Source organism: Lissotriton helveticus, chromosome 10, assembly GCF_964261635.1.
Source record: "Lissotriton helveticus chromosome 10, aLisHel1.1, whole genome shotgun sequence".
NCBI lineage: Eukaryota > Metazoa > Chordata > Amphibia > Caudata > Salamandridae > Lissotriton > Lissotriton helveticus.
The window spans coordinates 355316735-355341140 of NC_136071.1; the positions used below are offsets into that span (position 1 = coordinate 355316735).

Genomic DNA, 24406 nt, shown 5'->3' on the forward strand with positions numbered 1-24406 from the left:
ACCAGGAGTAACCAGCAACAAACACCAATTTACATTCTGTTGTATTTTAGATAGGTATTATCAAGTGAAACCATGGTCTCTTGGTGAAAGTCTGCTGTTGTGCAGAAGGCCTGGTCATTGGTGAAGGTACGGTATTATGGTGAATGTTTGGACATTCGGTGAATGCTAGGTCTACTAGTCCCTTTCTACCTCTGTGACGGACCAACCTCATCTCACAGTGAAGACCTAGACTATTGGTTAATGTCTTACGTAGTGGTGAAGGTCTGGACTAGTTTATCAAGATCTGGACTAGTAGCCTATGTCTGGCCATATGGTGAATGTCTGACTGTGAGTGAAGGAAGCCAGGCTATGTGCTGAAGGCTCTGTTCTCGTGAAAGTGATCTAGTCTTGTGGTGGTGGACACGTCTCAAATATTGAGGAAGGCCTATTTTACAAGTTAAGGTGTGGTTTTGTAGTGAAGGCAGAAAAATTACATTAATTCCCCAGACTACCTAAGAATTCTGGTGCTAACTTGTCAGCATGGACCTTTCAATAAGTCATTTGGTACAACCACAGCACAGACTAAGGATTAGCACTTCACACATAAACTTAACAGCTGAAAGCTTACCTGCTGGTCCAGGTATGGAAACTCCATCTCTGGTTTTTGAAGTTCGGAGCCAATGAGGAAGGTTGTGATGGTGAATCATTTTCTCCCTATCTTCCTTGGAGGGTATTCTTCCCTCTGCGGAATCCCGTGCCCACTCTGAAGGTAGGGATCAAAAAATAAGGCACATCAGACCGAATAAAGCAATCATAGACAAGAAAATGTTATCGCCTATACCTACTGGCCCAGTAAGTGTATACACTAACGTTTGCGTATTAGGGATGTGAGAACCAACCCCAAATGTTTGTATAGCTTCCTAGTGCTAAACAAAAGACTAACACTGATGCCTATGGCGAATGTTATTCTTTGAGGGGTCTTCGGGTCTTCATGGTAAAATTCTGAAGTGCTAAGATATTATATCTAAACTTAGAGCTTTGTGAAATGGGAATACAGTCAGGGATACTGGTATCAGACTTTACTTTGAAGTAGCCACCAGGGATACCCAAAGATGCAGATAATGTACTCACTGTGCCACATAATTTAAGCTATCCCTCACTGTTGAGGCTTAACACCTTGGCTGCTAAGGGGTTTTCCTGCTGTGTGCTACAATCTCAGATTCTCCATTGTTCATGACAAGGTCAACTCGTCATAAGCACAGGGCAGGTAAAACCCATGACGAGTTGACCTTGTCATTAGCATGGAAGTGGTTAATTAGTCCGAAATAGATCTAGGGGTGGTTTTCTTTTTTTTCCAGTCTGGAGGGGGCCTTGCATTGCCGTTTATGATAACTGTTCCTACTGGAGTTGGACCAACACTGACTTGGACATGACTTGTCTTGCCTAGAGTTGCAGAGTCGGTAAAGAAAAAGGCGATCTGTAATGAGGCTGGTCCTGGCTGATCAACTGTGAATGAGATTAATTCAAGCATTCTTTCCATCAGTGTGTTGCTTATTGCAGTATCTTAAAAGGAGGAATTCCTAACAAAAATAGAGTCCAAACCATAGCCTTTGAAATGGTTTATTGCAAAACCTCACCACGCAAACAAAAAAATGCCCACATATTTTATCCTTGCACATCTTTCCTGGGTTCTAGTAGCTAGGCGGTTGGCCAATGGTGACCAATAAGTGGTTACAGTTCTTACTCACTGGAGTAATTAGTCTGAAAGGACTGCTGCATGGACTGTACCATTAATTTGCAAATTGTTGCACGTTACCTGTCCCAAAATGTGTCTTTCCAGTTGTATGGGAGTTTATTTCAAAATCTAACAAAGCCATGAGACTTTATTTGGCGGAGGAGCACCATGGGGACTTGGGAAACCCAACAAGAGTTACAATGGCAATTGTGACCCCTAGTCACTGGTACAATAGAAGGAAAATGTGACCACGACTTTCACTGGTGATATCTCTGGTGATGTCTTAAGGGCTAGAATGATTGCTCAAATGGTTTTGGATAAAAAGGCAACTTTTCTAACCAATGGGACCGTTGCCCAACTTGGGGATAAAGGCTAACAGTCTTAAGACGTCACACCAGCATCAAAGAAAATTGGTAGAGGTGCACAATGAAGCGGGTCCAGGATGTTGTAGGCTCAACCTTCTCAACTTGTGATGAAGCAGCTTCTTGACCCAAGTGTGTTTTGCTCACTTGTTTGGACAGCTGAGCTCAGGAGACCATGAGGCATCGAGGCCCTCTCAGCCTACCCACGCAAGTCCTTCCAGTGAACTGGGCCTCTGAAGTCTTCCTGTGGGTCAGGTCACTTGCTCCTGGCAGCTGTTGTCCAGCTCCGCTTGCATCCATTTAGGTATTACTTCTCTCTGCAGCTCAAGCAGCAAATTTACATCACTGGCTTTCCTAGACATAGGCCTAGTCTGGAGGGAGAGTGGCAACCCAAGCAGAACTTCCACTCTTGCCTCTTTTGTCTTCTTCACTCAAGGTGACCCTCTTCTATGCTGAGTAAAACCACTGACTGAAGTACTGGCTGTGGCAGGCAAGGACATACGATTCTCTGGTGGCCAGGCCTGGCCAATCGGGTAAGGGTATATGGGCTGTTCTGCCTTTTCTCACACTCCAGCCATACTGCAGGGGGCTTGGAGTATCTCAGAATTCAAAAGAAAAGGATTAATTTTCATTTCTCAATCCTACAGAAATAAATGAATGCGTCGGCCAAAAATCCTCTGCATGGCTCTGTGTAGCTGAATTGCGCTGCTCTTGAATGTAACCTAAACCAGATGTAGCTAAGGCGTGGATAAATAGTAGCACCATGAGCCAGTAAGTTGTAAAACGACTGGACATAAAAACACCATTCAAATTAGTGTGGGCAGATGCATTACAAGGACAGAAACTATGCTGGACACTGTCTAACATCAGGTTAGGGCCAATCCTAGATACTTGGAACACCTTGCTCCTGTGACCTACAGGAAACAAACACCTACAATGCTCTGGAGAGAGAGGAGCTGACCTTACCGGACCTCTGATATATATGCAGAAAACTGAGTTGACTGAAGATATGTATGGATGCTGTGATCAGGTAGTATCAAAGGGAAGGTGGCACCTATGGTAAACAAAGTAAGAGGGTGGCAGCATCCCCCACCAATAGGTAAGACAGGTTCAGAGAGGATGTATTTGGCTTAGGAGCGCATAAGCAACCATATCCTTTATGGATAAAAGATAGTCTTCAGGAACAGGACTATCATGTTCACCTATGAAAATCGGGTGCCAAATAGACAAGACTATTGACTCATTTATAGAAAAACATGCACACCTGTAAAACAATCATCACACACATTCCCCACATAAGGTTAGTCAAAGTATGCTTTAATGGGGACCTTTAAAAGGGAGCACTGTTAGGTCATCTCCCAACAAGGGTTCAGGTAAAAAGGCCTTCTCATTGAGCTAACGCCTTACGCCTAATAATTTGAAACAGAGGCCTTAGTTAGCCTCATTATGATTGGGGATTAATTTTGTGTGATGCCTGTCAGCAGCAAATGGCTCCGATGATAAACAGAATAGTAAAAATATAAAGCAACTCTTGTTGGCTTACTAAAGAAAAAAAACATAAGGCAAGGAAAAAACATGAGGAGCAGAGTACCATGTGATTTCCAGGAGATGTAACAACTGCTTCAATATGCTTTGACTCTGACATTCACTTTATTAGCTAGATCAGCGGTTCCTAACCTGTGGTCTGAGGACCCCAGGGGGTCCAAAAAACCTACTCAGCAGTACGTGACTGCTTAGATAAAGAAATAGTACTAACCGATTAATAAAGTGTGAATAAATAAAGAAGCAAAAGTGAAAAATCAAAATATTAAAAGGTTCTGTAAACGTGAAGGACTTTGAAATTGGAGGCTAAAAATATAGTTGCAATGCTCAGATTTATTTGTGGGAGCAGTCAAGTGCATCAAACAGAATATACTATGGGTGATGGGTGGCCTCAATTGAATTTAGAAAAGCTCCAACCTTGCCATTTAAATTAACTTTTTTTTAAATACCTGGTTGTGAATGAAATATTTCAATATTTGTGTATTTGGTCAATGAATGCTTGATTCTGTATTTTTGTGTATTGTTTTGCAGTTCAGATCATCAAAATGTCTCAGTAGGGGCCCCTGGATTTCAATAATGACCCCGTGGGGGTTCCCGGATTCCAATACTGATTCAGGGGCAGTCCCTGGATTCGAATAATGATTCAGTGCGGGACCACCAGTAAAAAGGTAAGAACCACTGCTCTAGATCACTCACGTTACCGTGAACTGAAATTATTTCAGCTTAGGAAGCACAAGACAGGGCCCTGTGTGCTGCAAAGGTGCCATGCATACACAAATTCTTGATTTTATTAATTACTGTATTCTCCATTGAAGGTTCTTAATCTACACTGCACTTCGCTGTCCAGATTAACCTCTGCTTATATCAAAGTTCAATCTGGAGTTCTTTATACTTCTTCATCTTTTCACCACTGTACACCAACTCCCTCTGCCCAACTATTTCAGCATGAATTTCCTCTGTATGTATAGAAAATAGAAACCATCAAGTCACTCTACATCATTTGCCTACACATTAAATGTAACATCTGACCAACTTATTTATTTTGAGCTTCAATTGCTAACTGCCTTCCTTAACTGTATAGGAGTCATGTATACATAATTATGTCTGGCAACACATGGAATAGAAGTGTTCGTAGAAAGTAATGGATCCAATGCAAACACAATCTTATTCTTAATAATGGTATTCATTTTCAGGAACTTTTAAAATGAATGTAGACATTACAGGATGATCGGACCTAATTTTAATGTATTAATGCAAATTTAAAGATCTGCATTAATATCAATTTAAAGGTACATTTATGCTCAATATCTGCATGGGGATGTAATAACCCAAAAAGGGAAGCTTGGTATGTCGGTTTGTATGCTTCTCCTAGGACTACTGCAGCGGAACAGATTACCAATATGGCAATGATCTCAATGCCTTCTGAGGATACTCTGAAAAGGCAGCTCCTCTGAAGGCGCTGAAAGTTTGCTGAGTGGTTGTCATGCTTCAAAAGGCTGCTCAGCAAAAGTGTTTTTTTGCTATTTTTAAAACAAAACCTTCCAATGTGGAAGTTTGTTTTGGGAAAATAAAAATAAAAACTAATGACTCTGGCAGCTTTCTCTTTTTCATAATTCTCCTGTTTGGGACAATCAGCCTTTTTTTAGTGGTCCAGAACAAGGAAATAAGTGCCGCCGCACATACAGCCTAAATAACGTGGATGATCTGAAATACTTACACCAACGGTTGGATGTCTGTTGGGCCATCAGTGTAAGATTTCTCCCGGCTGAGCTAGAGGGGGCTGTGCCGGCATTAACATGACAGTTCACCCAACTCCAAAAAGAGCAGGCGGAGTGCTAGTTTGGTTGGCAGGGTACTCCGCTACATATTGGTGTAAAACCGAAACTGCCAAACTGTGGAACGACAAATTAGAGTTTGCTGCTTACATCTATGGGTTCTCAGAACACAAATTAGAGCCCTGTTGCTACAGTTTGGCATGAAGAGGAACCTAGAGAAAAACAGAGGTTAGGAGAAGGCTGCAGACCAAGAGGACCATTATCAAAGTCCAGCTTACTGAGGCATGCATAGAAATTGCCTCAAAGTGCTGAAGCACTGAGGGTTAAAAGGACCTTGCACCCCACCAAGCCAGAAATGCCCCAAGAATCATCCACAACAGAGGTCTATTACTTCCAGGTATACATTTGAGAAAGGGGAATATGCTAAACCTGTACTATACGTTACTTGCAGGGCACTCCAGACAAGCCTCCGTATATGCACATATTGCGCTGATAAAGATTTGTTTTTTGGGGCAGGCTTTGGTGTAGTGCCCTGTGGGGTGCAATTGGCTGCCCTTATTCTACAACTGGCTGAATAGACTTCTTAGTTCTATTTCTGAGATATAGATTTAAAAAGATGCAGTGGGGTACAGACAATAAATTAACACTTTAGGAGGGCCCTCATTGTTTCCACAGTTGATGAGCAGATCACCACTTCCCAGGCCCCCGTTCCTGCGCCCGAGTCTGGGTGGGTGCTCCCCTTGGGCTGGGTACGGTCCCAAGTCGACATCCGTCCCTCCGCAGTCCATTCCTCTAGATGACCTACACCCTCAATAGGCCTATCCACATCCTCGAATGTCAATGGCTTCCTGGACCGAATCAAGCGCACGGTCGTCCTCCGCGCTGCTCACCGCCACACACCGGACATTCTCTTCCTCCAGAAGATGCACCTCATGGGTACACAATGCAACTTCCTAGCCCGCTACGGATTTGACAGGGTATGGCATTCTGGTTTTACACGGGGCTCCCGAGGGGTGGCTATCTTGCTCAGAAAGGGACTTCCCTTTACCCTGGCTAAAGCCGAGACTGATGCACAAGGCCGTTACGGGGCTGTCTTGGGAACCATTGAAGGGTGCCCTTTGAACCTCCTAAGCACTTACATTCCCCCTGCACTCCGTCTACAACTCTTCGCCACCTTACACAGGTAATCTCTTCCTTTCCAAAGAGTCTTACAGTGGTTGGGGGGGGACTTCAACGCTGTCCTGCAACCCCTGCGTGATACGACGGGGACCCAATCGGAGACCCATGGAGCCTCCGCGAGGATCCTCTCGAGCTGGTCTTCGGCCCTGGGCCTTTGTGACATATGGCGGGTTTGGAACCCCCGCAGTGAACAATACACCCACACATCGGCAGCCCACCACACTCACTCCCATATAGACCTCCTCCTGATGCCTGCCACAGACTGCCAGCTGGTATCTGGGGCCACAATATTGCCCAGGAGGATTTCGGATCACCCCCCCATCTCCTTCCATCTTGGTTCCTCTCTGGCGAGTCCAAGGGCGACTTTCCGGCTAAACGCTGAGCTAGTGGAGTCACTTGGTCAGGAATTGCGTCACTATTTTTCCACTAATACGGGCTGGGTCACCTCGCCGGGGACGCTATGGGAGGCCGGCAAGGCAGTTGTCCGGGGGGAGGCCAGGGGATTGGTCCACGCGAAGCGGACGGAGCAAACGAGCCAACTCGTCCAGCTGGAGTCTTGGGCTGCGCAGCTGGAAAAAACCCAGCTCACTAAGGGTCATGGAGATTCCTCCCGGCAATTAGCAGCGGTTCACTAGGAGATTCGCCAGATCTCGTTGGAATCCGCTAAAATGCTTTGGTGTTCATCGGTGGTCCGTATTTATGGGTGGGGTGATAAGAATGGCAAGCTCCTCCACAACCTAGTGTCCTATCCCAAAGTCCACCGTATTATTCCCGAAATCCGCTCGGATACCGGGGCCCATCGAGTGACGTCCTCAGCCATCGCGCAAACTTTTGCTGATTATTACGCGACCCTCTATACTGCTCGCCCACCATGTGCTCCTCTGGCGGATTTGCTGGAGAGGACTGGTACCCAGCTGCCGTGTCTCCCTCAGGAGACCGCAGAGGCTCTGGATCGCCCCTTCACCCTAGAAGAAATCCAAGAGGCTATTTCATTATTACACCACGGTAAAACGCCTGGTCCCGATGGTTACCCTCAGGAGTACTACGCGGCCTTTCGGGATATTTTGGCTTCCCATTTGATGGAACTATTCCGTCATGTGGCGGAGACAGGGTCCTTCCCACCAGAATCCCATGTGGCCACAATAGTGGTCATTTCAAAGACGCAGCCGCCCTCCCTAAATTGTGTGGACTACCGCCCGATCTCGCTGATTAACACGGAGATCAATATCTTCGCTACTATGATAGCTCAGAGACTCCGCCCCCCTTCTGCAAGACTTGATCCACCCCGATCAATGCGGGTTCATGCCAGCCAGGGGCACTCGTCACTGCATTCGCCGCCTCCACCTGGCTTTGGCCCACCGAGGTCGCCTAACCCCGTATTTGGCACTACTTTTCATTGACTTTGAAAAGGCCTTTGATACGATCAGAGTTCTCTATACTAACCCCAGAGCCCGTGTTCTCGTTAAAGGTGAGCTTTCCGAGACATTCCCAATCCGGAGGGGCACACGTCAGGCCTGTCCGCTCTCACCACTCTTTTTCGCGATAGTGATGGAGCCCATGGCGGCGCTCATCCGGCAGGACCCGCTTATCCGGGGTTGGGCCTGGAACTTGAGCCAGGTCAGTAAGGTAGCCCTATATGCGGATGGCGTCCTGCTTTATCTGGCGGACCCGGATAGTTCTGGCCCCAGATGCCTGGAGGTCCTCTCGGCTTTCGAGCGGGTCTCCGGACTCCGCCTCAATCCGGCGAAGTCAACTCTGGTCCCTCTGCATCCCTCCCGGGCTTGCTTCGACTGGCAGGCGGACATCCCCCTTAGGAGACAATCCTGCAAATACCTAGGCGTGTGGGTTACCCTTCTGCCAGAGCTCAAATGGGCTTTGAATATCACACCTTTGGTCGTCAGGATGAAGACGGACCTTAAGAGATGGCAGACCCTCCCCCTTTACCCCCTGGGCAGGAGTGCGCTCTTTAAAATGATGGTCCTCCCCCGTTTTCTCTACATACTGCAAAACATTACCATTCACCTCCCAGGTAGTTGGTTCCACGAACTAGATGGTGTTCTTACCCGGTTTCTCTGGGGAGGAGGGAGGCCGCGTTTATCCCTGGCGCACTGTTGTATCCCCACCTTTGATGGGGGAATGGGAGTAACTAATCTCCACCTCTACTACTTGGCCACGAGACTCATCGTGATCCAAGATTGGTTTGTGGGCGGCCGGTCCGACCCGGCATACCGTGTGGAACTCAGCACAATGGACTTCACGCAGATCCAGGCCTTTTTATATGGCAGCCCAGTGCCACAGGCTCTGCCCCTGTCACTAGGACGGTGCTTGTGGCTTGGCGCACGGCCCTGCGTCACGTGCGGTGGGACCGGAGGCTCACCCGACAGACGCCACTTTGGCATGGGTCCTGGATGCATGAGGTCTCGTCCCTGCAGGGTTCCGCCGCTGGGACCTCATTGGGATTTCGTTGCTTGGAGATGTATGGGTGGGAGACCACATTCGATCCTTTGCTGACCTGCAGCAGCGCCACGCTGTTCCCCACTCCCAATTCTATAAATATCTACAGCTCAGACACGCCCTCCATACACACGTCTCACCCCCTGTTTCCTTTCCGGAGTTCAGTCCGCTGGAGGCCCAGGTGACGATGGGGAACCTGGGGAGGGGGGGGGGGGGGGGGGGGTGCGGGAGTGTCCCGCATATACCGGTCACTGGTCAACAATGGTCCCGCTTCCCTGGATCGGCTCAGGGCTCGATGGGAGAGGTGGCTGGGCTCCCTAGATGAGGCGAACTGGCGAGATGCCCTTATGGCACCCAAAACCCTGACCACATCCTCCAAGTTGCGCCTGGTCTTACTTTACTACCTTCATGCAGCATACCTCACTCCACAACGTTTATTTAGGGCCCAGATGAAATCCTCCCCAGCATGCGTGCGCTGTGACTCCGCCCCAGCCGATTTCTATCACATGGTATGGTGTTGTCCGGCTTTGGCACCGTTCTGGAGAGGGGTGGAACTCGAACTCATGCAAACCCTGGGATGGGAGGTTCCCCATGACCCGAAGCGCTTGCTGCTGGGGGTGTTTGACGGCCTGGATGGCTCTAGGGCAGACAAGCGCTTCCTGGGGACTGCTGTTGCGGTGGCAAAAAGAGATATAGCTGCGCACTGGTCCCAGGCTAAGGCGCCGACTGTACAGAGATGGAAGAGGGGAGTGGACTGGTGTGGAATGCAGGAAGAATCCCTATTTGAAGCCCGGGGTTGCCCTGACTTATTCGGTAAAGTGTGGGGTAAATGGTTTAATCTGCTACCACTGTAATGATCTGTCTTATATTTTATTTTCTCTACATCTGTATTTATTAGCTGGACTGCCATGCCTCGTACTGATGGGCCGCACTTGTCTTATCAACTGTATACATTGTCATGTTTCTCTCCGTGATTAATGATCTGCTGCCAATGAATTTTTGTGTTATTGAAAATCCAATAAAGTTGATTATCAAAAAAAACAACTTTAGGAGGGACTTGCCAAGCCTCCGAGCTCAGTGGATGCCCTCAGGCCAGGTGACAGTGTCAGTATTCAAGCCCACTCCCACGTCTGATAGTAATCCAAGACTTCACAATGGCACTATGAATAGCTCAGTGGTGAGTGAAATAAGTTGGCAAAACCTGAATATGCAGAATTGGCCTTTTTTGTTTTTCTCTGGAGGAGAAAATCTGATTTGTTCCCACTGCAAAAACAAATACACAGTTATACAAAGCTAGGACATGACCTCATCTTTCTCATACACTCACTGGGGAGTGCACCCTAGAAATCTGAATGTGAGTACCCCCCACACAGTCAGATTTCCAGGGTGCACACATTGCAATGATGACATCTATCCCAAAAATGCAGACATATTTCACACTGGCTCCCTCCTACTTCAGCCCCTACGGTATCTTGGGCCTCAATCAGTAGGCATGTCGGTCTCAGGTCTGTGAACATCACAAGTAGTTTGGAGCTCTCACTAAGAACTGCATGTGTGTTCCAGCAATTTCACCTGCAGTTCGCTTTTAACTGTTAGGTTTGGTAAGCGGATACTACTTTGGTTAAGGATCTGCAAACACCCCATGCAATGGAAAAAATCCCACCTCTAGCATCGAGTACCTAGAGGGAATAATCTGGTAAACTTAACTGGAGTATTTGTATCCCAGGAACGGCATTGGTAAACAACTATATCAACTGGGAAAATAGTCCAGTATATCCCTACTAGTGATCAGAGTATATTGTTGATGTTTTTGTACTGTATAGTCAGCAGCATAACACCAAGAATACACAGTATTTTAAAATACATCCATATTTAGCACATCCAGAAGAGGAAATGGTATGTAAAGCACCCTTACCGGTCCTTGGAAGGGATGAGGCCACTGCCGGGTTCTGTGGTAAGGAAACGGGAGACTGACCTCTGACATCTTCCCCTGGATTCTTTACGGGGTGCAGACACGTGCCTGAGGACAGATGAAGTTCAGATGCTATAAACAAACACTTAACAGACAATCTCAGGGAAGCATACAAACCCCTCCATCAAGCATTGGCAAAGCCAAGAGGTCTCTCCTATGCAAGAACAATTTCCTTTGCCAATTTCTTTTAGCCATATTGCACACCAGCGTTGTTGATGTTCAGCATGGCTAAACGTTAGTGAGGTAAAGGACAGTGGAGTGTCGTAAAGTGGAGTAGAGTGGAGTGTTATGGAGTGGTGTACAGTTGAGTAGCGTGGAGTGTCGTGGAGTGTCATGGAGAGGCGTGGAGTGTTGTACCGTGGAAGGGAATGAATTGAGAGGCTTAGAGTGTCAGAGTGGAGTAGACTGTCGTGGAGTGCTGTAGAGTGGCGTGGAATGAAGGGTGCTGCGTAGAGTGGCATAGAGCAGAGTAGATTGTTATAGTGTGTAGTAGTTTAGGAAAGTGGAATGGCAGAGTGGAGTAGAGTGTTGTTAAGTCGAGCGTCGTAGAGTGGAGTGTCATGGAGGGTCATAGAGTGGTCAAGCGTCACATGGAGTAAAGTACCTTGATGCAGAGCAGATTGGCGTAGAGTGCAGTGGCTTAGAGAGCACTGGCTTTGAGAAAAATGGTGTAGAGCGCATTGACGTACAGTGCAGTGGCATAGAGTTGATTGCTTAAGAGTAGAGTGAAGTGACACATAGAGGAGTGATTCAGGAAAGAGTGGCATGGAGGACCATAGTGCAGAGCAGAGTGGCGTACCGTGCAGTAGTGAAGAGTTGAGTGGTGTAGAGTGCAGTGGTGCAGAACAGATTAGAGTTGCATCGAGCGATGCAGAGTGCAGTGGCACAGAGTCTAGTAGTGTGGTGTAGAGTTGAGTGGTGCAGAGTAAAGTGAAGGCATTGAGCCTAAGTAGTGCAGAGTAGAGTGGTGAGATAGCAGTGAAGTACAACACAGTGGTGAAGAATACAAAAGAGTGGCATAGAGTGCAGAGACATAGAGCACAATGGTGTAGAGTGGCATAGCTTGCAGTGGTGCAGAGTAGAGAGGAATTGAGTTTAGTGGCAGAGTATATTGTCTTGCAGAGTAGAGTGGCATAGAATGCAGTGGCATGGAGTACAGTTGCATAGAGTAGAGTGGGGTAGCGTGGTGCAGAGTAGAATAGAGTTAACTAGAAGAGGGCAACCTAATAGTCCCCAAGGAACTGGGTAACATAGATTTATAGAAAACCGTGCCTTGAGGAATTATTTCTTATCATTATGCCTGGAGTAGAATAGAGTGGCATATCGCGCAGTGGCGTAGTGTTGCAGAGAGAATATAGAGGCGTAGAGTGCAGAGTAGTTGGCATAACGTGCACTGGTTTCGAGTAAAGTGGTATAGAGTGGATTGGCATAGAGTGAAGTGGCATAGAGTGGATTACTGCATGGGAGATTGGACTGGTACAGGGTAGAGTGCGGTAGCAAAGAGTAGTGGGGTAAAGTGCAGTGGTGCAGAGTAAAGTGGCTTAAAATGGAGTTATTTGGGCTATTAAAAAATAGCGATTTCTAAACATTCCTTAATTGCGACTCGCAAATTGCAAATTGCAATTAAGGAATACCTCCCCATTCATTCCTATGGGCCTAGAGGCCCATAGGAATGAATGGGAAGACATTCTCAATTTGCGATTCTCAATTAGAGAATGTTATTCTGTGGGCGAATGAGGACTTGCAGTAGTGAAAAACATATTTTTCACTACCAAGACATGTTAAACTAAAAAGCACATGCCCCACTTTTTCAAACACACTGCACCCTGCTCTCTAGGCTGTCCAGGGCATACCCTAGGGGTAACTTATGTGTATTAAAAAGAAAGGTTTGGGAATGCTAAACGGTTTACTTGGCCAGGTTGACATGGCAGTTTAAAACTGCACACACAGACTGCAATGGCAGGCCTGAAACATGTTTTAAGTGTCACTAAAGAGCGTGACAAATCAGTGCTGCAGGCCCACTAGTAGCATTTAATTTACAGGCCATGGGGCCAGATAGTGCCACTTTACTCTGGACGTACAAGTAAATTAAGGATGTCAATTGGGTATAAGCCAATTCTACCATGTTTTAAGGAGGTATGGTCTCAGCTTCTTCAGTACCCAGACCACTGCAAAGGCTTCCCTCTCTATTACATTCCACCTCTGTTCTCGGGGAAAGTAATCTCCTACTGATGTAGGCTACAGGTTTATACGGGCCCCCTTCATTCAGATGTGAGAGACGGCCCCTATGCCATGTTCTGAGGCATCTGCCTGTGCAATGAACTCCTTGGATAAGTCCGGGGACTTGAGCAAAGGTGATGTATACATGGCCTTCTTCAGAGTATCACAAACGTTCTGGCACAACACCGTCCAGATCACCTGTCTGGGCTACTTCTTAGAAGTCAGCTCTGTCAAGGGGGCAACAAAAGTGCCATAGACATTGACAAATCTCCTGTATTAACCAGTGAGGCCCAAGAAGGCTCTCACTCCCATCTGGCTCTTGGGGGGGTCCCAAAACAGAGTGGTCTCAATCCTGGCCTGGAGGGGCTGCACGTTGTATCCTCCCAAGTAGCAAACACAAGGAGATGGTGGACGGAGCGCTGAAAATTTTCAGACACACCCACAATCACAGATCTGGGTTGAATCCATCATCCTTATTTAGCTTATTTCGCCACCCCAGTTCAGATACAGCTATATGCAAATCATTCGTCACCCTGTGCCTCATGGGAACAGTCCAGCCCGAACTGCCAAACCATGTCTTCCCTAGACCGGAAATAAGCATCCTGGGACCGGTTTTGGGCTAAAAGCCCTCATCAGCCAGTCTAGCTTCAATCCAGTGGCAAAGTGAGCAAGAGACCCACGTCTGTGCATACCATGCCAACTTAGGGTGAACAAAGCAAACACACGGAGATGATGGTCGGAACGCTGAAACTTTTCAGACACTCACCCCCAGTCACAGATCTGGGTTGAATCCATCATAGTTCTTTAGCTCACCTCGGACCCCAGTTCAGACACAGCTAAATGCAAATCAGTCTTGACCCTGTGCCTCATGGGAATAGTCCAGCCCGAACTGCCAAGCCATGTTTTCCCTGGACCAGAAACAACCATCCTGGGACCGGTTTCGGGCTAACAGACCTCACCAGCCAGGCTAGCTTAAATCCAGTGTCAAAGTGAGCAAGGGACCTATTTCTGGCATACCCTGCCAACTTAAGGCGAACAAAGCAAACATAAGGAGATGATGGACTGAGCGCTTGAACTTTTCAGACACTCACCCCTGGTCACAGATCTGGGTTGAATCCATCATCATTCTTTAGCTCACTTCGCCACCCCAGTTCAGACACAGATATATGCAAATCAGTCTTGACCCTGTGCCTGATGGGAACAGTCCAGCCCGAACTGCCAAGCCATGTCTTCCCTTGACCGGAAAGAAGCATCCTGGGACCAGTTTCGGCCTAACAGCCCTCATCAGCCAGGCTAGCTTGAATCCAGTGGCAAAGTCAGCAAGGGACCCACCTCTGGGCATACCCTGCCAACTTAGGGCGACCAAAGCAAACACAAGGAGATGATGGACGGAGCGATGAAACTTTTCAGACACTCTCCCCCAGTCACAGATCTGGGTTGAATCCATCATAGTTCTTTAGCTCACCTCGCCACCCCAGTTAAGGCACAGCTACATGTAAATCAGTCTTGACCCTGTGCCTCATGGGAATAGTCCAGCCCGAACTGCCAAGCCATGTTTTCCCTGGACCAGAAACAACCATCCTGGGACCGGATTCGGGCTAACAGACCTCATCAGTCAGGTTAGCTTGAATCCAGTGGCAAAGTGAGCAAGGGACCCACGTCTGGCCATACCCTGCCAACTTAGGGCAAACAAAGCAAACACAGGGAGATGATGGCCGGAGCTTCATGGGAACAGTCCAGCCCAAACTGATAAAGCCATGCCTTCCCTGGACCGGAAACAAGCATCCTGGGACCAGTTTCGGGCTAACAGCCCTCAACAGCCAAGCAAGTTTGAATCCAGTGTCAAAGTGAGCAAGAGACCCATGTCTGGCATACCCTGCCAACTTAGTGCGAACAAAGCAAACACGAGGAGATGATGGCCGGAGCGCTCAAACTTTTCAGACACTCACCCCCAGTCACAGATCTGGGTTGAATCCATCATCGTTCTTTAGCTCACTTCGCCACCCCAGTTCAGACACAGCTATATGCAAATCAGTCTTGACCCTGTGCTTCATGGGCACAGTCCAGCCCGAACTGCCAAGCCATGTCTTCCCTGGACCGGAAAGAAGCATCCTGGGACCAGTTTCGGCCTAACAGCCCTCATTAGCCAGGCTAGTTTGAATCCAGTGGCAAAGTGAGCAAGGGACCCATGACTGGGCATACCCTGCTAACTTAGGGCGAACAAAGCAAACACTAGGAGATGATGGACGGAGCGCTGAAACTTTCCAGAGACTCACCCCCAGTCACAGATCTGGGTTAAATACATCATCGTCCTTTAGCTCACTTTGCCACCCCAGTTCAGACACAGCTATATGCAAATCAGTCTTGACCCTGTGCCTCAAGGAAACAGTCCAGCCCGAACTGCCAAGCCATGTCTTCCCTGGACTGGAAACTAGCATCCTGGGACCGGTTTCAGGCTAACAGCCCTCATTATAAAGGTTGGGTTGAATCCAGTGGCAAAGTGAGCAAGGGACACGCGTCTGGACATACCCTGCCAACTTAGGGTGAACAAAGTAGTTCGGGTTGGACTGCTCCCATTGGGTGCAGGGTCAAGACTGATTTGCATATTTGAATCCAGTGGTAAAGTGAGCAAGGGACCCACATCTGGGCATACCCTGCCAACTTAGGGTGAACAAAGTAGTTCGGGCTGGACTGTTCCCATTGGGCGCAGGGTCAAGACTGATTTGCATATGGCTGGGTCCAAACTGGAATGGCATGGTGAGCAAAAAACGATGGGTTTAGGCCCAGATCTCTGTACTGGGGAGAATGTATGACATTGTTCTGCATTCTGTCCATCAATTGTTCTTTTTGCATTTGTCACCCCGAGTGGGACGGGTATGCCCAGACGTGGGTCCTGTGCTCTCCATGCTACTGGAGTCAAGCTATCTAGGCTGATGAGGGCTGAAAGCCCGAAACCGGTCCTAGGATGCTTGTTTCCAGTCCAGGGAGGACCTGGCCTGGCAGTTCAGGCTGGACTGTTCCCATTGGGCGCAGGGTCAAGACTGATTTCCATATGGCTGGTTCCAAACTGGAATGGCATGGTAAGCAAATAACAATGGATTTTGGCCCAGAACTCTGTACTGAGGTGAATGTATGACATTGCTATGCATTCTGTCCATCAATTGTTCTTTTTGCATTTGTCACACCGAGTGGGACGGGTATGCCCAGACGTGGGTCCCGTGCACTCCATGCTATTGGAGTCAAGCTATCTAGGCTGATGAGGGCTGAAAACCCGAAACCGGTCCTAGGATGCTTGTTTCCAGTCCAGGGAGGACCTGGCCTGGCAGTTCGGGCTGGACTGTTCCCATTGGGCGCAGGGTCAAGACTGATTTCCATATGGCTGGTTCCAAACTGGAATGGCATGGTAAGCAAAAAACAATGGATTTAGGCCCAGAACTCTGTACTGAGGTGAATGTATGACATTGCTATGCATTCTGTCCATCAATTGTTCTTTTTGCATTTGTCACACCGAGTGGGACGGGTATGCCCAGACGTGGGTCCCGTGCTCTCCATGCTACTGGAGTCAAGCTATCCTGGCTGATGAAGCCTGAAAGCCCGAAACTTGTTTCCAGTCCAGGGAGAACCTGGCCTGGCAGTTCGGGCTGGACTGTTCCCATTGGGCGCAGGGTCAAGACTGATTTGCATACAGCCCAGATCTCTGTACTGGGGTGAATGTATGACATTGTTCTGTATTCGGTCCATCAATTGTTCTTTTTGCATTTGTCCTCCCAAGTAGACCACTGAACCCTGCCTTATCTGGCACTTACTGGCCTTGGTAGGCAGACCTGCCCTCTGCATAGCCTGGCGCACTTCCCTGGGGTGGCACAGGTGATCCTGCCAGGTAGACCTGAGTACCGCAATGTCATCTAGATAGGTGGCACTAAAGTTCTCTAACCAAACCAGAACTTCTGGAAGGTTGCAGGGGTGTTCTTCAACAAAAAGGGCATTACCTGGAACTATGACTGCCCTTCTGGGGTAGACAACGTGGACCTCTCTTTGGCCCCCTTGGTCAAGGCAATCGACAAGTACCCAGACGTTAAATCGAACGTGCAGAAGAACTCCCAACTGATCTATGAACTAATCAGCTAGGGAATTGGGGTTTGTGCATTGAGCCCCTGGTAATCCACGCAGAACCTAAGTTCTGGGTTAGTAGCTGGAGGAGAAGCCTTGGGGACCAAGGACTGTTTGATGGCTCAATGACACCGAAGTTCAGCATTTGTTAGACTTTCTTCTTTACCCTGGCCCTAACTTTGTTAGACAGCCTGTAGATTTTAATCTTCAAAGGCATGCTGTCCCCAGTATTAATATCATGGGTACACCATGTAGTGAGTCCTCTGGAAAGGGGGAAAAGTGAGGTAAACTGCCCCACCAACTGGCAGCAGTCACTCTGCTGATCTACGGTCAGTGTATGGGAGAGGTTGACACCATCCATTGACCCATCCTGTTCTTTGGAAGGAAGGAGCTCGGGTAAAGGTTCACTCTCCTCCTCCACTCTATCATCTGGTTACTTCGGCCCTCTAAATGTGTGGCTTGAGGCGATTGACGTGCAAAGCCTTTAAAGGGTTTCTGGGAGTCTTGAGGTCCGCCAGGTAGGTGACTTCACTCGGGTACTCTTATCCTCCATTTGGCCCAGACCAGTGGTCTTGCAGCACCCGGGCTCCACAGGGTGCATCACCCACACTTTTTTGCCACGATGAAACTCAACGTAGGTGGCCTTCTGTTCATACCACTGTTTCATGACTTCCTGGTTGGCTTCTAGATTCTCTTTGGCTTTCTTACAGAAGTGCTTGACCTGAGTACTAAGTGCAGCATGTAGCTGGCCACATCATGGGGGCCTTCCTGAGAACTTGCTTCCAGCCCTCCTTCACCAGACTGAGAGGTCTTCTCACAGGGTGCCGATACAGAAGTTTAAAGGGTCTGAAGCAAACCCCCTTCTGCGATACCTCCCTGTAGGCAAACAAAAGTCATGGCAGGAGTACATCCCACTTCCACCTCATGGGCTTTGACAGGCCTAGGATCATGCCTTTTAGGGTCTTGTAGAACTTTTTAACACGCCGATTAGTTTGGGTATGGTAAATAGTGGAGAACTTGTAGGTTACCCTATACTCCTTCCACATGAACTTCATGTACACTGACATGACGTTAGTAAGATGATCAAATACTATCTCCTTGGGGAACCTGACAAGGGTAAAGATACTCATTAGTAACCTCACCAACGTGGGTGCAGTTGCTGTCCTCAGAGGGATAGCCACCAGGTACTGGATGGCATGATCCACTAAGACAGGATCAACCTGTTGTGAAAGGTTGTCTTGGGGTCCAGAGGTCCAACAATGTCGAAGCCCACCCTTGCCAAGGAACTGCCCATTACAGGCTGCAGGGGAGTCTTGCGCTTCCCTCCTGAATGGCCACTGGCTTGGCAAGCAAGGCATCGCATGCAAAACGCATCGTAGGCAATCTTCATTCAGGGCCAGTAAAAGTGGGTGTCAAGCCTCTCAAAGGTCTTGGCCTGCCCATGTTGACCTGCTAGGGAAACATAATGATAATAGGCCAGCTCTAATAGGAAGGCCCTGTAGCACTGGGGGACCACTAACACATGGGTTGCACCAGGCTTAGAACTTTAGGCTTGCTATATAGGGGACCATTCTCTCAGTAAGTCAGGTGGTCCCTAGCTGCCTGGGCTTCAACCTGCTGCTGTAGGCTCTCATGAGTAGGGCACTTCATCTGCCCCCTGCAAAACTCCTCCCTGGTGAGACCCCTTGCCACTGCCAATTGTTTAGCTTAGGTAGGTTCCTCAGGGTGGAAATGTCCTCCCTTGTAGGTTGTAGAGCATCACCCTCAGGCTCAACCTCCTCCAGGACTGTGGGCATTCCAGGAGCGGGTTTCCAGTGACCCTTGCAATTCCTTTGTCTGGCAGGCACCTGGACCATTCCATGCACCACAACAAAGTCAGGCACCATACCGTTGGCAATATGGACCCTCTAGTCTCCAGAAGATGCTGCAGGTAGGCTGCCACTAATACTGCCTGGCTTTAAGGTCCAGTTATTTGAGGCGCCTTTCATGAGCCAGTCACTTTAAGGCCAGTTTCTCGTCCATGGCCAGTTTCCTTTCCTCCATCCTGATTTTTCCCATCTCCAGCCTGAACTCCCTTTCTGCCTTCCTGTCTGCCAACTCCTCTGGAGACAGTCCTGGGAATACACTCTACTCTCTCTCCAGCAGGGAGCTCCAACTCAGGAGGTACATCATCGCCCTCAGCAGACTGCTGCCTCTCAAGACTGGGATACAGATCCTCTCCTTGCCTGTCTACATCCTCATCTCATTCTGTTGCTGTACCCAGTCACTGGTGGACTTACGCCTCGGCCGTCATTCCCATTTGGAGCACCACCTTCCTAGTGTTGCTCTTGGCTGGAAGTCCTTTTTCTTTCCAGGACTCCTTGAGCTGGGCTCCAGAGTAGGCATCCATGTTGGCCAGGTCTAAGTTCATCCTTGCAGGTGTGGATTCAGGCACAACAGTCAAAGGGATAATTTAGAAAAAAGCAAAAGCAAAAAGGCTAATCAAGGAAATTTAAACTCAAATTGGTTTCAGATATGGAATGGTATTGTACACAAAATCACTGAATGGCACAGCACAAACAAAAGTCCTAATCCCCATGCTGAGCACCAATGTAAGACATTGTGTTGTTGGTTGACTGCGGTGCGGGCCCTGGTCAAGCAGCAACTACAATACTGGCCAGGCTGAGGCAAAAACCAACCCTAAATTAACAAGTGCCTAACCCTCAGTTAGCTTGGCACAGAGCAGTCAGGCTTAACTTAGAGGCAATGTGTAAAGTATTTGTGCAACACTTCAAACAGTAAAAAAAAGAAACACACCACAAAAAAGGATCCTACCCCAAGTTAGAAAAAAATAGTTTTTTTTATTAAGAAAAGAAGAGCAAAACAACAAATATCCAATTGGTAGAACCGAAGAAAAGCATTTCTAAAGATTTTAGTAAAAAAAGCGACAAAAAGAACAAACCACCAACTGTGGTTATTGTAATGTCCTTTCTGGAAGAACGGGTTGAGCAGATTTGGCTCCCCCCTTTCTCTTCTTCCCCTCAGTTGGTCACCACTGGAGTTCCTCAGGGCTCTTCCCTTAGCCCGCTCCTCTTTAACATTTATGCTACGCCTCTTTTATATCTGGCAGAGTAGCTCGGGCCCAAGGTGATGGCCTATGCTGATGATACGCAGCTGCTGTTCACCTGGGATAAGATCTCTAGCTCAGTTTCAGCAGCCCAACAGTGCCTAGTCTCCATCTTTAAATGGCTGGCTGATGCGCAGCTGAAATGCAATGAACAAAAATCTGAGATCTTATTGTTTGGCAGGTTCCCCACTGATTTTCGTGAGCAGCTATGTCCCCCTGACTCCCCACTCCCCCCTGTGTCGGGACAGCCTGCAAAAAACCTGGGAGTATGGTTTGAGGAGAGTCTCTCCTTTTCTGCCCATATTAAGAAACTGGCTAGCTGCTGCTTTGGCCTCCTTAAGACCCTGCGGACCTTCTTCCCGCTTCTCCCCCAAGCGGCGAGAGAAACCGTCACCTGTGCTCTGATCCTTTCCCGTCTGGATTACGCCAATGCTCTCTTTGCTGGGTCCCCTGGATATCTGCTTAAAAAACTTCAGGTAGTCCAGAATACGGCCGCCAGATTGCTATTGGGTCTCTCAGCAAGGAATAGTGTGACCGCTCAACTACGTTCTGTTCACTGGCTTCCTGTTGCCGATAGGGTCAGGTTTAAATCTTTAGTTCTGGCCCATCGTGCCCTCCATGGTCTTGGTCCGCTCTATCTTCAGAAGCGGTTTTCCTTTTATTCCCCGGCTCGTGCTCTTCGTTCTGCGACTCAATGCTTTGCCCGGGTGCCTCGCTTTAGGCTTCAGAGGATGGGGGGGTAGCTCCCTCGCCGTGAAGGCCAGCGTTGCCTGGAATGCCCACCCCCTTTCCCTGCGGTGTATTCAGAACCTTCCCAGTATCCGTGTGCGTTACAGGTGGACATAACATGTTGAGATGTGATGTAATGAGCACATGCTCACATTGTGATGTATTCTAGGAATGATATAAGAATGGTGTTCTACTCTGGAAGGTTGGGGGGATTTCAATAGATTACAGGGAAGTTGAAGATTGGAGATGATTAGTGTCAGGAAGCTAATTTACATGCTCTGACAATAAACCATTTAATAATTTACCAGACGTTGTATGTGAGTTATTATACTGGTGGCGAGTTGGAGGAACCCACATTAACCCTATCTGAGGCTGATCCTAGCAATGTTTCTTGAAGCCTGAAAGAGAATGGTATCTGTGACTGGCGTCGTTGAGGTGATCCAAGCCTGAAAGAAAGCGGTATCTGTGGCTGCGGCTGGCGTCGTTAAAGTGCTCCAGTCGATAGTCCAGTGGGAGTGCCTGTACATAAAGGTGCTATTTTATTTTGCCTCCGATCATGCCCGTATGAGGACGACGGTGACGCAGTGAGTAACTGACATGATGTCAGTTCAGCTATGCTGCGCTTTAAAATTGAATAGAGGCGATCGGAGGTGTTTGAATACACATTTCCCTTGCGCTATTGCTTTTTGCTTGTTTGCTGAGACTTGTCCTCGTATTTAAAAATTGAATTGAGTGTGCGTGTGCGTGAGCATGTGCGATGCACATCACGCATGTCGGCCATTTTGAGGTCAGGCATTGCGATTGTTGCAATTGCTTAGTGAACAGCTGTGCATCTGCTATTGAATATTAAAGACACGCTGATGCACACAGCTTAATTCCTGAAATATAAGTATAAGGTTATTTTATAAAGCGTGTCATTTTACCTCTGATACACACAGTTTTAATAAATAGACATCACAAGGAAACAAATAACATTGAACACTGATACACACAGTTTTGCCAGCATTTTGGGTTCTCATTTGGAAAACATTAATAAACAATTAAGAAATAATATTCAACACGTTTCTTCAATAATATAACAGTCATGACCACGGATAGAAAAGTAACAATCAATATGAATTCTGATATACATGATGAAGAAAGTGACATAGGAAAAATATCAAGCACTGTATTAAGGAGACCATTGCCCTTTGAACTTTCGAAACAGAAAAATGTTGCTCAAAGATGGGTAAAATGGACAAGAAGGTTTGAACACTTCCTAAATGCAACATGTAAAAATCATACCGATGAACAAGCAAAAGATTTACTGCTCAATCTTGTAGGAAATGAGGTAGAAGATCTAATAATTACATTTCCTCAACAAGAACAAAACACTTACAAGGGACTTATGAAATGTTTAAATGATAAATTTGATTCTCACAAAAATTTAAATTTTGAAAGATATCATTTTAAGATGGCCTGTCAAAAAGAGGATGAAACAATGGATGATTTTGTCACCAGACTTAAGAAATTGGTAACGTTTTATGAATGTGATAATGAAGAAGCAATAAGGTTAAGAGTTATACAAGGTTGCAATTCAAAGAAGTTCAGAAAGAAACCTTTAGAGAAAACATACGATTTACAAGAAATTTTGCACACAGCTGTTGACATCAGTGCAATCAGGCAAGATGGCGGCCGGTCACTCAGCTGTGTGAGCTGGTGGTGCGTTCTCTCCTGGACAATTCCCTCGATCCGAGAATGCTAAAGTTCCTGGGGTGGAAGTACGAAGCAAGTGCTTCATGCTGATTTAAATTAAAATACAATGACTGTCATGCTGAGGGGGTTGCAGCTACTACAGATTTGTCTTACCCGTAAAATACTTTGGCTCTGGCTTGGGTCATCTCCATACTGCTCTGGGCTTCGCCGCCTGTTCCGTCTGCCTGGGTTTTCGTCTAGAGTCGTGTCTCCGAAACTGCCAGTGAAGAATTCGGCTGCAAAAGCTCAGTCGCTCACAGTCCGAGCAACCAGTCCAGGAAAATCTGACAGCTCAGGGAAGGAGTCACATGTCGCCCACGGGGGGGACACGACAGCTGCTGGAGATGCAGGCAATAATCAGACGGCTCCCGTAGTACCTGGTAAAGTGAAGCAGACCCTGCCCGCGCTGATTAAACTTCAAGCCGGGAAAGTAAAGACCCCAGTGGGCGCGGGAAGCAGTAAGCGAAGGCAGTCGGCGATATCCAAGACGCTGAATGCTTCTGTCTCGGAGCCGGTAGGTGTTGCCTCTATTCCTATCGACCCTGTACTGACTGCTACAGCTACAGCCAGCACTGCTGCTGTGTGTGAGGACGGAGTTGTCGCTCGGAGTGAGCTTGGCGTGTTGGGTCCCAATGGTCACGGTGGTACCGACGGCGGGGTGCAGAGCGAGGGTAATGAGAAAATCCCCGTAGATCGAGGAGAGGTAAACATGGAACTCCAGTGAACACGGTTCCTCCCGGCCAATGGAATTGTGGGAGCTGTAGTCCCGCATGTTGAAAGTGATGCTACTCCTGCTCAATCCAATCACGAAACATCTGCCCAAAGTGGCGTAATTGTAAGCATAGTGGCCCAAGAGGCTCGCCGCAATGGTTTTGCTGATGTCAACGAAAATGCAAAGGAGCTAGAAGGAGGGGACACATTTTATTCACTGTCCCAACATACTGGCTCATCAGAGGACGAAGGGCCAGATAGGGATTGGACAGATGATGACAGTGAGCTTGGCGACTGGAGAACTAATGAAGTATTAAGGGAAGAAGTTTCGCCTCGAAGCCTCCGTACAGTTCGAAAAGCCATGAAACTGAAAGATCAAGGGGTCCTTTTGTCAAGTAAGGACCCGGGATCGCTAGTCTGGGATTATTCCTTTTCCACGCCGCCTGGTTCTGACGTTAATCCTACAGCCTCGGGGAGAGGCAGTGTGACCAATCCTTCTCAGTTGCCCCGTGGAGAGATGACACTCTCAGTTATCTATCAGACTGTCATGGCTCATCATGAAGAGACTCGTCAGGAGAGTGCTTAAACGCAGGGTGCATGTCGTAGGATGCACATTTCAATCCGTAGAGTGGCAAAGACATGCTCTGACATTGCTACCAGAATTGTTGAAGCCGAGGAGAGGATCTCCACTTTGGAGGACGATCTGGCAACTCAGATGGGTATCACGGATCTTATTAAAACATAAAGGGATGACATGCTCTGGAAATTGATGGATCTCGAAAACAGGGCCAGGAGGAA

General features: G+C 47.8%; 1 protein-coding gene across 8 annotated transcripts in view; it reads right to left on the reverse strand.

The window, feature by feature from the left end:
* LOC144783823 (uncharacterized) overlaps window positions 1-24406 on the reverse strand; it is a 982913-nt gene that overhangs the window by 172111 nt on the left and 786396 nt on the right. For all 8 annotated transcript variants that reach the window (XR_013601608.1, XR_013601607.1, XM_078662569.1 and 5 more), the window contains 2 exons: window positions 10942-11046; window positions 608-742 (listed from right to left, as the gene is read on the reverse strand). Coding sequence is in view for 6 of the 8 variants with exons in the window: in XM_078662569.1 (XP_078518695.1) it covers window positions 608-742; window positions 10942-11046 (240 nt within the window). In the remaining 2 variants the exon portion in view is untranslated. The remainder of the gene's footprint in view (window positions 1-607; window positions 743-10941; window positions 11047-24406) is intronic.